Below are 15,908 nucleotides of genomic sequence, written 5' to 3'. Positions count from 1 at the left end.
GGGTCTCAGTGGGAGTTTTCTTCTGGTTCCACCCCTCCTCAGACAGGCAAACCCCCTGTGCTTGTGCCCAGCTCAGCCCCTCTTTGTGCAGGAGACAAAGCCGGGACTGGGGTTCAGCCCAGAGGCACGGGCTGGGGGTGTCCGCAGCGCTCGGGACTGGTGGCTCTGGGAGGGGAGTGACTGCAGAGCTGAAACCTAGCCGTGATGAAAGGGGTGACATTAAGTGGACCTTTATCGCTGTTCTGTTCTGTTGTGCAGTCTGAGCTTTGCAGTTAGTGCTTTTTTTGTTGGTTTTTGTTGTTTTTTTGTTTTCCTTCCCTGAACTGGCCAGATCCCATCTCTGGCTGCACCTTAGTGCCTTGGGGTGGTGGGACTGCAGCCTGAGCTGCGTGATCCTCTGCTCTGCTGCAATAAGCTCTTGGTAAATCCTCAGGGTTTTGGAGGTGAAGCGTTTGGTGGGACTGACCCGGAGGAGCTGGACCAGACTCATGTCACCTCCAGGCAAGACCTTGAGGTCCACGGGTAGCGTTGCCAGGGTGGCTGCAGCAGCAGCTCAGCCCCAGGGAAATGCCATGGGGACCAGCACAGTGTGTCAGAGAGCAAAGGAGACAAACAGAAACAGCCAGGAGACCTTCCCATGGAGGCTTTACTGGGGAGGGGGTTTCGCTGCAAGTTGCCCACTGCCTTGCAGGCTGGGTATGAGCCTGGTGTTTGACCGAGACTGCCAGCATGCAGCTCCTAAGCTCTCCCTGAAGACTTGTATTTCAATCAATATCCTGAGTTGATAGCAGCTGGAAGGATGCTTAAAGTCTTTGAAAACAAGGCCACAAGTGACTCCAGTTTAGCACATGGGGTGTTTGAGAGATGTCTGCCTGAAATCCTGGTTAACACCCTGATTACAGTTGCTAAAGTTACAAATATGGTGCCCTTCTTACAGGCACTCCCCTGCAAAATCGCTGCATTGCAAACCAGTCCAAGCACAGCTGAGCACAACCTTGCAACCACTTTGCTTAGGAAATGCAAGTTATTAATCTGAGGTTGCCCGGGAGGGGATGCTGAGGTGGGCTGAATGCTGGCAGAGGGGACGGGAGCTGAAGTCTGACTGCGAGTGCTGCTATCCCCTCCCCAAAATAAAACTCCGAAATAAAGCTTCACACTGCAGGTTTTCCTTTCCTCTTGCAGCGCGGCACCACGCGTTGAGCACGCACAGCTGAGCTGTGGGGAGCTCTACCTAAACCCTGGGACATCCACAGAGCTTCCAGCCTCGCAAACCCACCCACTTTCTGCGATAAGTGCTACCGTGTCGTCAGCAGCAGAAACTCTTTGATGTGGCACCGGTATAAATAGCTCCCTACCTGCGACGGAGCCTGGCTCCATCCCCTCCCTTCTGCTGCCTGGTAAATAGCTTGGCAGGAGCTGGTCCTGGGGAGAGGCTTTAGCAAGGAAAAACAAGTGCAGAGCTTGGGAAACCTTCTGGCTAACGCGGGAAGGTGATGTGTTATATGGGGAAGCCCTAACACCCACCAGCCTGTCACACCGGCACTGGTGCTGGCTGCCCTGTTTGTGTCGCTGGGTAAAGTCATGCCAGCAGCAAGAGCCTTCCTGGGGGTGGGGGATGGGGGTGGGGGGGTCGTGCATGGCACCAGGCATTTGCCCCAGCCTCACAGAGCCCCTCAGCACTGCTGGTGCTTGTGCTGGCCATGCTGGGGGGTGCCCTATCCCCAGGCGGAGGGAGCTTCAGTGAAATGGTGCTAAAATCCTCTCCCTCCTAGGAGAAGGTTAGGGTTTCCTCTGCAATGGTGTCATATTTTGCTTCTTGGAAGGAATCATCCCTGTGTCCAACCTTCTCACCTGGCTTTGCTAAAGCGGTTTTGGTATTCAGTCTCCAAATAGCGCCAAGCTGCTCTCTTCTCTATACAAACAAGCAAGAACCAGCACAAAACATCTATCCCCCTTCCTTCCTCCATGGAGGCTCCCTGTTTTATGACTCTCCGGTGCAGGACTGACAGCTCTACAGGCTGTACAATAAATAATACATGTATTAATTTAGGACCTAGGCTGCTGAGGGGGGCTGGGTTCAGTATTTCACAAGCAGCTGTAGGGTTGGATACCTCTTGTGCTCCCTGAGGTCTTGGGACATCTCACTTGTGCTGAACATCCCTCTGGTAAAATCCTGGATGCTACAGCTGCGTTGTGGCAGTGGGACCGAGAGTGTTTGCCAGGGAGAAGAAAACATTTTGGGTTCAAGGAAGGAGCTTTTGTATCGTTTGAGAGTGGGCTTTGCTTCCTTGTTCGCTGAGACCTTTTCCTTCCCTACAGCTCCACAAGCATCCAAAGACATCTAGTGTGAGGAGAAGACAGAAAGTGTCTAGAAGGAGCCTGATGCAGCCTATCACAGCAGATTTTAATAAAGTTTCTTCCCTTTCATCTATGCTTTTTGACTCTTAAAGGACTGAGTAAGCCTCTCTAGCCTCTTTCTGTGTATCTGCACTTTAACAGCACCTCTGGAATCCCCTGGTCAGTGCTGGGGTTTCCTGCGTGGTGCATGTGTTTGTATGACAGCCGACCTGGTGTGCTGGGGATGTGTGCAGCGATGCAGAGCCCTGGCTTCCAGGATTGCCATGAGCCCATCTCAAAATCTTCCTGGGCATCTGCGGTTCCTCATCCCTGGAATGCAGGGCTCTAGTGTGTGACACTGATTTAGGAAGGAGAGGGATGTGCATCCAGCTGTGCAGGATAACTACAGGCAGTGCTGCGTTAAACCAGTCTCCATGAAACGGAGCAAAACTCATCCCTGAGCAGAGGGGCAGTGCTCCGGGCTGGCCAGCATGGGTGAGCCTGGTGCTGGGAGCCAGCCCTGTGGGTGCTGAGCCTGGGGCTCTCTGGTTCCCACAGCCCTGAACTACTCGGCTGGGAAGCTGTCAGGAGGCTCCCTCGGGATGTGAGGTGTTCCATGACTGCCTGGGTTTGCTGCGTGCCCAGCACCTTCAAGGCAAAATCTCAAGGGTTGGGGTTGTGGCCACTGCAAGTAGACAAAGTGCTACAGGAGACCGTGGGGCTTGCAGGGGGTGCCGGAGGGAGGAGGCACTGAGGAACACGGGGAGATATCCGCCTCTCATTGGGGCCCATGACTTTTCCTGGATAATTTGGATTTTGGACACACATAAAGCATGCAGAGTGGCTGAACAGCCGGGCTGTTTAATGTACGTGAGCTCAGTCTCCACGTGGGCTCCCAGCTCTATGGGCCAGACCTTCCATGCACCGCATTTAGGTGCGTCTGGGGCGTGTGTGTGAAATAGCTCCCTAATGACATGGTTGGGTTCTCTGCCTTTTGTGATTTGCTTGTGGTAAGGCTGCAGGCAAGATAGTAACGCAGGTCATTAAATTCTCTGCAGGTATTTTGAGTGACAGAAGTCGTGGTTGCTCTGTTTGATAGTAATTGATCAGGTGATGGAGAAGAGCGTTCGCATCCCTTTGTCTCAATCTGCTTGCGCTCCAGGGAGGGTGTGCAGCCGGTCTTGGCATGACCCTCTCATTCTTTCTTTTCTTTAGTCTTGGGTAATTCTAATCTACCCCTGGAAAGTACAGTTATTTCTAGAAAGTTTGGGACTTTCTTGTAGTAGCGAAGTAAGCAGCTTTTGGGGTTGGTGGTGTTGCTGACGGGTGTGCTCAGTACCCAATACATGGCCTTGAGAGGTTCATCTGTGGATGCAAAGCTGCTCTTAAATCTCATGCAAGAGCCTGTGCTTCAGCTTTGTATCCCCAGAGCTTGTTGTGGACGTGCCTGGAGATGGCCAGGGAGAAGCAAGAGATGTTCTCAGGGTTTGGCTAAAGCCCTGGGCCGGGGTTGTGCTGGGGAGGGCTCTGGCTGCTCCCAGCTCTTGGATGTAGAGGCTGCTGCCTCCCATCCTCAAAGCAACTAGTGTTTCCTTGGAGAGATGACAATCTCTCATGAATACTGCCCAGTCTGGCCAGAAAAATAATGCTGAGGCTCGTGGGAGTGGTGCAAGCCTGGGGGTGTCAGTGGGCCAGCATGGGTGAGATGCAAAGGGAGGAGGGAGCTCGGGAAGTTTTGGGACTGGAGCCCTGTGCAGCACAGCCCAGCCCGCCCTGCCACCGGCTGCTTCCCCATCCGAGCATCCGTCCCGCTGCGAGTGGGAAGGAGCAAAGCGGTGCCCTGCCTGCCGGTGCCTCCCCGTGCCCACCCTGGGGTGGGCAAGCTCTCGGCCGTGACTTTGCACTGAGCCCCTCTGGCTCCCCGCTGCCCTGAGACGCTGCAAAACCCCGGCCAGCCTCAGACACAGCAAATACCCCGTGAGCCTGGAGCAGCCCCGTCTCCCACCTCTCACTTGGGATCTGCCCTCACGGGGGGTGCCTAGGGAAGGGACTTGGGACGCCACAGTCTTCCTCATCCTCCCTCCCTGCAGTGGGAACTGGGGTCTCCTGGGCTGCTCTGGGCTCTGACAGCCTGTGCTGGTGGTGCTGAAGTAGTTTTGTGCAGCAAAAGCTCTGCCAGCCCCCCCACCTCTCCCAGGCGCCACGTTCGAGATGCCTGACCCCACGAGCAGGCTCTCAAAGTGCCTCTAGCCAGAACGCACCAGGAAAAAGCACAATAGTAATAAATAATAATAAAAATACTCCCAGACGTATTCCATAAGAGACATTTCTGCTGACAGCCGTGTCGACCTCGGCCGCTCAGCCCCTGCCACAAGTGACACAGCCGTCGCCCCCCCTTCCTTCCAACTCCACCCCCGGCTCCTCTCCAGCGCAGGCAGAGCCTGCATCGCCTGCAAAGCCATCACCCGCCGAGAAATGCCCAAACCAGCCCCCTGCCCCTGCCTCCCCATCCCTGCCGGAGGTGAGTGGGATCTGGCAGGTTCTCTCCTGCCAGAGCAAAGGCGAGCACGCCCGCAGGTTGGCTCTGATGGGGAATGGTGCCCTGAAACCCGGAGCCTCCTTCTTCCCTCTTGGCCGGAGGACGAAGGCGCTTACCTTGTGCGGGATGGATGCGTGTGCATGAGCTGGGGCTCCGCGGCTGCCGGCGGCTGGGCTGCGAGGCAGTGCTCGGCTGGTGCCTGCCCGAGTGTGGATGTGTGTGCCCAAAGCCACTGCAGCATCTCTGCATTAGGATGTGCTCCTCCCTCTCCTCCCTCCTTGCGTGCGCGCTCCCTCGCTCGCTGCCAACCACCACGCTGGTCCCTGGAGAGGGTATTTTTTTCCCTCTGCCTTTACCTCACTTGCCACAGTCCAAGGACCAGTCAGGGAGGCAGAGCGACTTGCAGCATCATGCATAATTCATGCCCTTCCTCAGCCTCCCTGGCTGCTGCTCCCACCAGTCCCCAGCAGAAACCCCTCATCCGCACCGATCGCCGCCGGCTCCCCCCCAGTCCCTGGGGCTGGAGCAGGTGTAGGCCTGGGGGGGCAGCTGGGGGACCCAGCGGGGGTCTGAGCCTGTGTCTGTGGGGTGGAAGCAGGAAAGGGATTAGCCTCAGCTGGGGGTGTCTCGGCAGGGATACCCACCTCTGTGCAGCGTGTGCATGTGTCTGTATATATGCACACCTCCGTGCCTAAATAAATCCATCTAAATGTATACCCACGTAACCAGGCTTATCCGCGTGCTAGGGAGATGGGTTCACAGCAGAATGTTGGGATGCTCCACTGAGCCGAGCGTGGCTGTCATAGGTGGTACCCGACTGTGCCGCACGGGGAGGATGGGGTTTCCTCGCATGTGACCGAGCGAGTGGCTCTGCACGACGCTCAGCCAGGGGACACGGGGCTGGCAGCCTGGGTTGGCTTGGGGTTTTGGGGTGCTGGAGCCACTTTTGGCTGTTGCGGTGGTCCGAGGGGCTTAGGACTGGGCTTGCCTGCATTGTCAGTGCTCTGCAAAGAGGAGCTGTGCCCCTTGCGAGGCGGCGCGCAGAGCCCTGCCCGGTGAATATTTGCAACCGTGAGATCTTTGCTGTTTTCTGACTGCTGAGGGAGGTCTGTCTGGGTGGAGCGACGCTGTAAGGTGTGCCGGGGGATGCTCCAGGACCTCCCCCATGCTATCCTGCAGGCACTGAGGTTTGGGGGAAAGAGATGCTGCTGAGCAAGCTGAGGTGCGAAGGGCCCCCGTGGTGCGGGGGTTTGCCGGTGGGCAGGTCGCTGCCAGGCTGTGCGATGGGAAGCGGAGGATTCGGGAGCGTGGCAGCGACCACCCTGCACTCTCCATCCCTCCCAGCTCCAGCCCAGACCTGTTAATGATGTAAGGAGATCAATGGGCGCTGGGGCTGTCCACAGGTTAATGGCCTGCAATTACAGAGGAGTAATTAAGGCATCAGTATCTCTATTGATTGGCACAGCTCCAGTGGTCTAGGCTCCTCCAGCAAATGGGTGCAGGCAGGAGAGTGCCTGGTGGAGTGGAGCGCGTTGCCGGTCCCGTCTCCCTTCCCCTTGCCCAGTTTGCTCCGTTTTCTGCTCCCTGCTGCCGTTTTGGGGTGAGGTTGGGAGAAACCGGCCACAGCCCTCGCCTGGGACAGCAGACACTTTTGGTGGACAGAAAGGAAGAACAGGGCTGAATCCTGACGGCTGGCAAAAGGATTAACGAAGGGAAACCCAAGAGAGGATCCCAGCCCCATCCCCAGTGGAGGGAGGGGGACCTGCCCTCTGCCCCTCTCCTCTGTGTCTCTGCTCTCAGCAGCTCTCCGGGGGTCTCTCCTCAGGTGACAAGGGCATTGGTGACCTCTTGGGTGTTCGTCCTGGGGCAGACATGTACTGAGACTGCGGCGACAGTGCTGGGGGAGGAAGCAGCTCTGTAAGGGCTCCCTTGGATATTCCCAGTGCCGGCACCGGATGGCTCTTGGCTATGGTAATGGGCAGTAGGCTGGAGCTGCCTCTCCGAGGAGGAGGAGGGTAATTGGAGGCAGTCTGTCGGCATTGATCCAGCCCTGCCACCCGTCCAGGCAGGCAGAGGTCAGGGAAGATATGGGTGTCATTATCGTGCCATAAAAAGGGACGAGCACTAATGCCTGCATGTCTCCCCCTGTATCGATCATGAGGATGAGGATGGGTCCATTGGTGCTTGCTCCTGGATGATAAAAACCGATGGGAATGATGGAGCAGCCGCCTGCGCAGCCCTGTGTGAGGCTGCCTTGGGCCCCGGTGGTTCCCGTGGATCTGGGCAGTGGGAAATGGTGACTGAGGGATCGGAGGGGCCCTTGGGTTCCAGCTACCTTGAATTTCTGCATCAACAGCCAAGTGCGACTCCTTACCCGTCCTTCCTTGGGGCAGGGGCTGGGGGTGGCTGGTGTCCCCGTTGCTGGTCTGCACTGGGGAGGTCTCCTACGTTGGGCAAAAGGTGCTTTTTGGATTTTTCTCACTGCCGTTCAAGTAAGCAGTGTGGAGGGGGTGGATGAAGTCCCTGCTGTGGCACTGGAGTAGGAAGCACTAATACTTTCATCCTATTAGCGAGGGCCGCAGCAATTACATCTTCATTAGCCAAATAGGCTCTGCTTTTTTTCCCCTTTCCTTCAGCCCATTCTCGTCAAGGCTTTGCACCAGGGAGCCTCTGTAAGAGCACTTCAGAGCCTCGGGGGCAGGAAAGGCTGGGGAGTGCAGGATTGGCCCCGGGGGCAGGCATCGCTCTCATCTGCTGGGATGTGCTGGGTCGGGATTGGGAGGGGAGTAGGGTTAAGCCCTGGCTGGTGCTCCTGTGTGTTTGCTGGGCCATGAGGGCTTTTTTCTCCAGCGGCCATCGCGTGCTTCCAAAGGGTGTTCGTGCTGCAGCCGGCATGGCAAGGGTGCAGAGCTGCAAATCTCAAACGTGCCAAGCCAGCATCACAAGTATGTCCAGGTAACGGGGCAGCCATTGCTCCTTTGTGCCTCAGTTTCCCCACTGGAAAGGATACCGTTGCCCACACCGAGGCCTCACTGGCCTCTGAGATGGTCAGTGAGGGCTTTGCGAGGAGCGATGCGCTCCTGGCCGGGTTGCTGGGAGCAGACAGTGCTGCTCTGGGGGGTTCCCCTAATGCTCCTGGTGGGCTGGCAGCTGTGTGCAATTATTGAAAACCCTGTTGACAGCTAGGAGGGAAGTTAAACTCCAACTTTCACAGCTCTCCCCTGGAAGACAGACGTCAAACAGGGCATCGGCTGAAATCCCAGTAGTGTGGTCTGTCTCTTGGGAGACTGGGCTCTCCTCCCTGTGGTGGGTGCCCTGCCTGGTGCTGCCTGGCCTGGGGGCTGCCAGCCCACCCACCCATCAGGCACCGTTGTGCTGGCTGGGCTCCGTACCTGGAAGGGTGATGTGCAGCGAGATGTGCCGGTGCTGTGCATCCCTGCCTGGGTCGCTGCTCTCATCCCATTCACCCGGCATCCCTCTGATGGTCTTGTCCCAGCACTTTGAGCTGCTCCCAGCTTTCAGCCTCTACCGGGTTTTAATGAACAAGGTATTAATGCTGTTTAATGCAGCTGAGCAGATCTGGCTGTGGGTGGGAGATGTCAGAGCACCCAGAGCAGAGGGGCTGTAAAATACTTGTGGGGAGAGCTGCCCTGCCGGGGCCAGGTCATCCCTGCAACCTGCTGGGGTGCAACAAGAGTGGAGACCTGCTGCTCCCCAGACCCTTTCTGCAACCTCTTGTAAACGCAGGAGCTGCTGCACTGAGCTTGCACAGGCTTTGGGAACTGTCCTCTCTGCCCTGAGCCCACAGATGAGACGAGCTGGAGGGTGGAGGGCTGTGCTGGAGGGTTTTCTCCCTTTCCACCACCCTGGCTGCTGCTTTCATGGGATTGTTTAGGTTGGAACAGACCTTTAAGATCATGGAGTCCAACCGTGCAGTCCTGCGCTGAGCTGAGCTCTGCACCTGGCTGTTGGGCGATGCTTCTGAAAACAAAGCATCCCTGGTGCCTTATTGCGGCCAGCTCTGGCCCAGAGCTTGTGCTGCTTTGCCCAGATAAACCAAGGACTAACAAAACAGTCTTGCAGGGTAGCGAAGAAGATGCTGAGGTTTTTGAACGACTCGGTCAAATTTTCTCCAGCAGAAGCCCTGCGCTGCATCTCTGCAGTGGTGTTCGGGCTGGGCAATGCTTCCCCCTCGGAGGGTTTTGGGGGAGCAGCCTATGGAGCAGCTTCATCTCCTGGGGCGGGCTGTGAAGCGGGGGGATGCTGGGGACCCGCACGGTTTTGCAGGTGAAGGGCTGCGTTTGGCGAGCGCTCACCCAGTGCTGGTTTGGGGGGTGTGCAGTGGCCGCGGCTTTTACCTTTGGAAAGCCAACGGAAATTAATTGCAGGCTTAGTGTGAGTTTTGAACAATGTTTTATTATATGTTTAGTGTTCTCTATACAAAAAAATCCAGTCTTTTCTTTTTACAGTGATTCAAAAAAATGATATCTGAGTATTTTGGCCTTCTTTCATCTCTCATGCAGTCGGTTTATAAGTCCTTATATTAAACATTTTTTTCTGTAGTCCATAAATCTTCTCGCTGTAAACTGTTAATTTTACAGCTTCAGCTATACATTTCTCATTGGAACAAGTGGGTTATCGCAAAGGTGTTGTTTTTTGCTTTAAAAAAAAGGCAAATAAATACATAGAATACTTTAGAACAACCAGCAGGTTTTACAGAGAGGATGGATGGATTGCGATATATTTACAAATTAAAGAAAAACAAAATGGTACAATACTTTCTTTCCGATGTGAGCGGGAGGAACGAACATTTAAAACTCCGTACTGTGAAGGATGGAGTCTGTTTTGTGGGTTTGACACGGGGTTTAGACTGCGTTTGACAACCAAAGCCCGATGCCCACTCAGGAAGGACATGGAGAGGTGGGCACTGCTGGGCAAGGGTGAGCTACTGATGCGGTGGGTTATTTTCTTAGGACCAGAAAAGCATCGTTATTCTTGTTAATAAAACTGGTCTTAGTGCAAGAAATAGAACGTGGTTGGTTTTTTTTTCCTGTTGTTGTGGTTTTTTGTTTTTTTTGTTTTTTTTTTTTTTACAAGGTTTGTTTATTGCTTAACTGAAATCATTGGCTGCTAGTACACAATTAAGCCTGGTACATGGACGTTACATTGCAGGTTGAATTCGCAGCTCTGCTGGGACCTGTGCACCGAGGAGAGGCGTGGGGACCTGCCAGGACAGCTGGTGGTACAGATGGAGTGAGCGCTGCATGCCAGGTAAGGCACGGCTCCGGCGATGGACGATGCTGCGCGGCTCTGCCCTCGCCCCCATCCTGCTCCTCCGGTGTGATGGCAGCGGGAGCTGCGGCCCCTCGGTGCCAGGGCGATGTCTCGGGTCAGGAGTGACTTGTTACACACGGACTTGGGGTCTGTCATCTGCGAGAAGGCAATGCTGGCAGGGGGTGTCGCGACCTGGTGTCCAGACGGGACAGACGGTTGGGGTTTCTATGAGCAGGATTTCAGGGCTTATACCAAAACTCAGTTTTTTTCCTGCTGCTTTTCTGGCTCTTACTGCAACATCACTTCGGGGAGAATAGCAGCAGCCTCAAGACTGTGTAAACACAGCGTGTCCTCTCGTATCCCACGCTTGCACTTGGTTCGTATCAGGTGCTGCACACACGCAGGGCTCCGAGTAGCAAAGGGCTGCGTGTGGGAGAGGGGCAGGCTGTGTCCTGCGCTCAGGTGCGGCCAGCAGAGTCTGGCTCCGTCTCCAGACCATGGACGAGGGTTTGGCTCAGACCGTTTTGGAAACAGGCTCAAATTTGCAAGTTGAGAGTTGGACCCAAACTGCTTTTTCCCTGCTTTCAGACAGCACGTGATTTGGGGTTTGGCTCGTCTCTCTCTCTCCTTATTTATTTATTGATTTATTAATTTATTGTTGGCCCCTAATTTAAATTCTTTGTGAAGATATATCTTCTGGAAAAGAAAAGGTGAAAGTGTGCCCTGTTCCAGAGAGGCTGTGCAGATGCCAGGGAGGGATGGTCACCCTTGTGATGGGGACGGTCACCCCTGCGATGGGGACCGACCCCTTAGGAGGGGCTGACAGACGGTTCTCCCAAGCATCTCTGCTAATCCTGGGGGCTATGCTATAGGTGGCAGGAGACAAGGTGACTGGCCCATCCCCTCCGGAGAGGGACAGCTGGGGATGAAGAAGCAAAGCTGCCCCTGTGGGGTGACACTGGGGACAGGCAGACACAATCGCTGGCACAGCACGCACCCGAACAGGCAGAGGCAGGTGGGCAAGACCCCCTCGGCACCACCGGTCCTCGTGCAGGGTCTCCATCCATCTCCTGGTGCTCAAAGGGCGCTCGCGCAGTGATGCCCGAGTGGGTGCAGCCTGGCCCTGGCTGTTCCTGGGGGGCTGCGGTGGTTTTGGTGCTCAGAGCAAGGGAGGGCTTCGCTCCCCGCGACACGGGAACTGCACATGCAAACGGCTACTGGCTCTTCATTAACGGGAGTAAAAACTGTTAAGCTCAGGGTGAGTTTTGAATGTGGTGAGAATTTTCTTTGGGCTCCAAAGCTCTAGGGGAAGCCTCAAAGAAATTTGAGGCAAATTTGTACTACGCCTTACAATTTTTTGAGTAGTATTGACACCCAGCTAATACAAGGCTACACGTAACTTACACTGAGCCGTTCGTCTGCCAGGCTCTCGGCAGATGTCTCCTTTCTTTTCTGGTTACTTCAAGTAACGTGGCGGTAGGACTCCAATGTTTTGCAAGACTTTTCTGGGGCAAGAGGAGGACTGGCTGGCCTGAGCCCAGCTGCTTCCCTCCCTGATAGCCAAGGCACACCGTGGGGCACAGCTATGGGGTGAAACACTTCTCTGTTTCCAAACGGATGCTAAGATGTTTGCTCAGTGAAATGGTGGTTAATGACAAGACAGAAATACAGGCTTTAATACAAATGGCACGTGATACAGATACATGGCAGGGACCGCCCTGCTTCCAGTAACGCCTGACCCACTTGCTTGAGGTTTGGAGGGGTTGCGTGGTAGCCGAGGGTCTCGTGGTCCCTGTTAGCGGTTGGTCCACAAAGCAGTGAGGGTCTGGTGTGCTGGGTGTGAGTGAAGGTGCCCAGCTCTGGCAGCAGAGGCTTTTCCACAGTGGAGGCTGTAGTTTCTTGGTCTCCTTTCCACCAGCGCTTGGGCAAGGAGTTGGGCAAACTCAGCGTTGTAAGGACAGCCATAGGCTTGGGAAGCGATTACCCCGTGACCGAGGGCTGCGTTACATTTGGCCTGGTGTGTTTGCTTAAAAACCCAATGCAACTGCTGTGTGTCCTGGGAACGGGCTGGGAGATGCTCTCCTTAAACTGGGTCAGTGGCGAGCGGCAGCGGTAGAAATAGGCTTGGTGTATGAACGCATTTAAGCTGATGGTACCAGAGCAAGATGTGTGGCTCCTGCTGTGTAAGATGATGTGGATGGAGGACCCTGGCAGGTGGGTTCCTGTGCAGTGGAGAAGGGACATCCCTGTGCTGCCTGCCCTGGGGTGGCAGGCGCTCCCCTCGCTTTAGGAGGGGGCTCTGTATGTTAACACCAGCCAAAACCCTCCTCTGCTCACGCGGTGCGTGTCACTCCTTCGCCGTTTGGTGTGCATCCAGCTCTCTCCTGTTTTCTCTGTGTGATCCAGCAGCAGGTGCTGACCGGGTCCGGGCTCTGCCCCGAAGCGCAGGATAGTTGTGCCATTAGCAGCTTAAAGAATGTGGCAAAGTCCATCTCGACAATCCGTATTAGTAGAAGTATTCGTGTTAGCGATATGTCTTCATAGCAAACCAGCTTGAAAGCTAAAAGAATAATTGCATTAGTCCTATTGCATTTAATCCATTATGCTGAACAAAACCATCCTCCTTAGAAAAAGAAATGAAAGAAAAATCCATCCTAACGTCGTTTGCCGTCTGTGAAACGGTCTGAAGAAATCCCATCTCTCTCAGCGAAGGTACCTTTGGTTTCAAAAGTGCAGGAAGTGGGAGAATAAACACGGCGTTGGCCACTAAGTACGGTCTGTTATCAAACTCTACCTTCTACGATGCTCCATGCTGTCTCAGCTGGGAGAGCTGCCCAGGCATCCTACTCCTACTGGTCTGGCGGATCGAAGACCATCGCGTTAGGGGCGCGTAAGCGGTGGGGGGATAGTATCAGTTTGTTAAACTTCACGGGAAGTTTGCAGCTGTGTAAGGCATGTGAAGGAGCACTCCTATCCGAGATGCGTTGTTGTTACAGTGTGTTAACGGGTTAACTTAAATCGTGGGTTGTCTTGATATGTAAATAAGACAGAGGAGGGGGGTCCCAGGGTGCAGGTGCTGCTTGTGGAAGGGTCTGGCTGAGGGTGATTGATGGAGGGGGGAAAGGCCACTGTCAGAAATGAGGAGGGGAGTTTAGTGGAAAACGCTGTCGATCTGGCTCATCCCCGGTGCCTGGGGAAGGTGTGGACCTCAGGTCCTGCCGTGTGCCTTCCCTGTCTCCTGAGGGACACACATCCCTGAACCTTCCAGCTGCTGATCGGGAGCTGCGGTGCAGGGCGATAGCGAGGGATCCTCCACCTGATCCCCTGGGGTGCTTCTCATCCTGACCGGGTGGCTTTGATTTATTTTAATTTTTATTTAAAATAAGTGATTTCTGGTCCCCTCATCCTATATTAGTACCGGTCCTGCTTCCACTCCCTCTTTGCTACATAAGACTTACGGAGTTGCCTTTAAAAGAAAGCAGTCATGGTCTGGGGGCTGTTTCCCCCCACATTCTTACAAAGCAGAGACTAAACCAACATGGTTTGCCTGCCATTACCCAGGCAAGCGATGCTGTTATCCTGGGCTCGGAGGGTGAGCGGCACCTGACTGTCCTTCCACAAATCCCACAAGCTCTTTTGCAACCTCTTGTCCTCTGAGGATGCTCCAGAGCCCCGTGGGGGTGGTGGGTGACCTCCTCATGGGTTTTGCAAGGGGGATGGACGGCGGAGCCTCAGCACCGGTGCAAGTTATGGTGCCAAGGGAGGTGATGGGGACCTGCTCTTCCCTGCATAGGTGCTGCTTGATCTGTCGGGAAGGAGGTTGCGGTGCTGACTGCTTTGGGAGAGGCCGTGGGCAAGGTGCTGCCATGAGGATGGACAGCTCGGGAATACAGTGCTGTGGTGTCGCTACCCAAAGATCCACCACTTTCCTCCTTGCACGCTGCTCTGCCCAGGCCCTGCTCACCCCTCTTCCCTCCCCAAACTGCCCACCCCCCCTTATCTGGAACCTTCCTGTAAAGATTAAAAAGAAGAATCATTAGCTTCCTCCCAAAAGAGCAGAAAGGGCCTCGGGGAGCCTGGGTGGCCGAGCCCACGGCGTGGCCCCTGCCGGGCTGGCTCTGGGTGCCGGGGCCAGCCCTGAAGCTGGGGTGCAGCTCGAGCATCCCACTCCTCCTCCAGACCCTCTGGCTCAGCCAGCTTCCAGCTACAGCTACAACCCATCCGCGCCCTGGGAGTCCTTGCCGTTCGCTTGTTTGCTAAGGATAAGATGGCATTGGCAACCACCTGGTCTGCCTGTTTGCTTGGATATTTTTTTTTCTTTTTTTCCTTTTTCCTTTTTTTTTTTTTTTTTTTTTTGTGTGTGTGTGTCGCTGTTGGTTGGTTTCATTCACACGTTTCTGTTGGAGGTAGTGGCGGTGGCGGCTGTTGTTAAACCCCCATCCACTACAAACACCGCAGGCTGTTTGTGGTTTCAGTGCATTGCGCTATGCCAAGGAGTAGATAGCATTGACGGGGGAGGTGGCTTCCGAGCTCTCGTTGCCTTCGGTCTCCTCTTTGTCCTTCTTCACCGTGTACTGGCCAATAAAGGAGCCATCCTCGTTAAACTGCCCTTCACCCCCCTCTCCATAGTCCACCAAGCTATCGTCACTCTCCTGCTGCTTTATCGTGCCGTCCAAGGAAGTCTGGCTGTTTGGCAGGGGTTTGTTGTCTTCATCGCTGGGTAGCAGAAGACAGACAGACACAGTAAGGGTTGAGAAATGAGGCATACAACCTTCACCCAAGGTCTGGATATTCAAAAATAAATCCAGCGTGCACATAGACTGACCAGAGACCTCAAACGCGGGGTGCTCTGACGGCAGACGGCAAGTCGTGGTGCGTCTGGCACGTACCTTGAAGGTGGGGAGGCAGCCTCCGCATGGGAGGTCCACAGCTGCCTCTGCACTTGGTGCTGTGGTGGGTATTTCTGCAAGCCCAGCCTTCGTGCTTTTTCTTTTTAGAAAGCAATTATTTTTTTTTTTTAAAGCTATATTACAGACGATGCTTAGATCGGTCCAACTGGATGTACATTATAAATATCCTTTCCTTGCATTGGCTTATATTCTTTACTTTCTCTTAGCAGTTTAGCCAACCTTGGTATGTAACCTGGTTTAGTGAGGTTTGTTTCCAGATTTCCTTGCAAAAAGCCACACTCGGGTGTTTAGATAGCTACATGCAATGGGGAGGGCTCTCAAAGCACTGCAAGGGGGCATGTGTAGGATGCCAAGTTCTGTGCAGTTACCAAAACTCATGGGAATTTACCTTTCCAAGCTTATTTCTGAGCATCTGAGCTTGTTGTTTGCTCAGTTCTTAATCCTTTTCTCTTTTTCACTAGAAAAATTAAGCCAGGTCACTGAAAAATAAATAGTCTGACCCACAGGAAAAAAACCCAACCCTTTAAAGAAACCCTTTTAATAAAAATAAAAAAAAGGGAAAAGCTGTTTTCTCTGGAGGGCAAAGGCTGGTATGTCATAAATATAGATAACGTTGCATGGAGGATGAGAGTGCTGTATATAAAAAATAATTTTCATATCACCTAGTCCTTAGCCCATGTTTGATCTTATGTGCAGCATGCAAATTCTGTAATATTCCTAAAGGTATAGCGTATGTATCTTAAACATTTGTCCTCCCACCTCCATTCCTCGCTTTTTATTGTTGTTGGTTTAGCTCAGGACTCACCAGACTCCCCGCACCCCCCAGCATGGCACCCTACTCTGTTCCT

General features: G+C 54.2%; 2 protein-coding genes across 25 annotated transcripts in view; both read right to left on the bottom strand.

Moving 5' to 3' along the window:
• CNTN2 (contactin 2) overlaps positions 1-5,172 on the bottom strand; it is a 34,022-nt gene extending 28,850 nt beyond the window's left edge. The window contains exon 1 of the mRNA XM_037410342.1: positions 4,993-5,172. The gene's annotated coding sequence lies outside the window, so the exon portion shown is untranslated. The remainder of the gene's footprint in view (positions 1-4,992) is intronic.
• A 4,100-nt stretch (positions 5,173-9,272) lies between these two features.
• Positions 9,273-15,908, bottom strand: part of NFASC (neurofascin) — a 97,141-nt gene continuing 90,505 nt past the window's right edge. For 22 of the 24 annotated variants that reach the window (XM_037410316.1, XM_037410323.1, XM_037410328.1 and 19 more), the window contains one exon: positions 9,273-14,866. In XM_037410316.1, the coding sequence (XP_037266213.1) occupies positions 14,635-14,866 (232 nt within the window). In that variant the 3' untranslated portion in view covers positions 9,273-14,634. The remainder of the gene's footprint in view (positions 14,867-15,908) is intronic. The other 2 variants (XM_037410318.1, XM_037410327.1) reach the window with 1 other exon arrangement.

Source organism: Falco rusticolus, chromosome 17 (assembly GCF_015220075.1).
Source record: "Falco rusticolus isolate bFalRus1 chromosome 17, bFalRus1.pri, whole genome shotgun sequence".
Lineage (NCBI taxonomy): Eukaryota > Metazoa > Chordata > Aves > Falconiformes > Falconidae > Falco > Falco rusticolus.
Note: the sequence above shows the minus strand (reverse complement) of the source record. Positions and strands in the feature narration are given on the sequence as shown.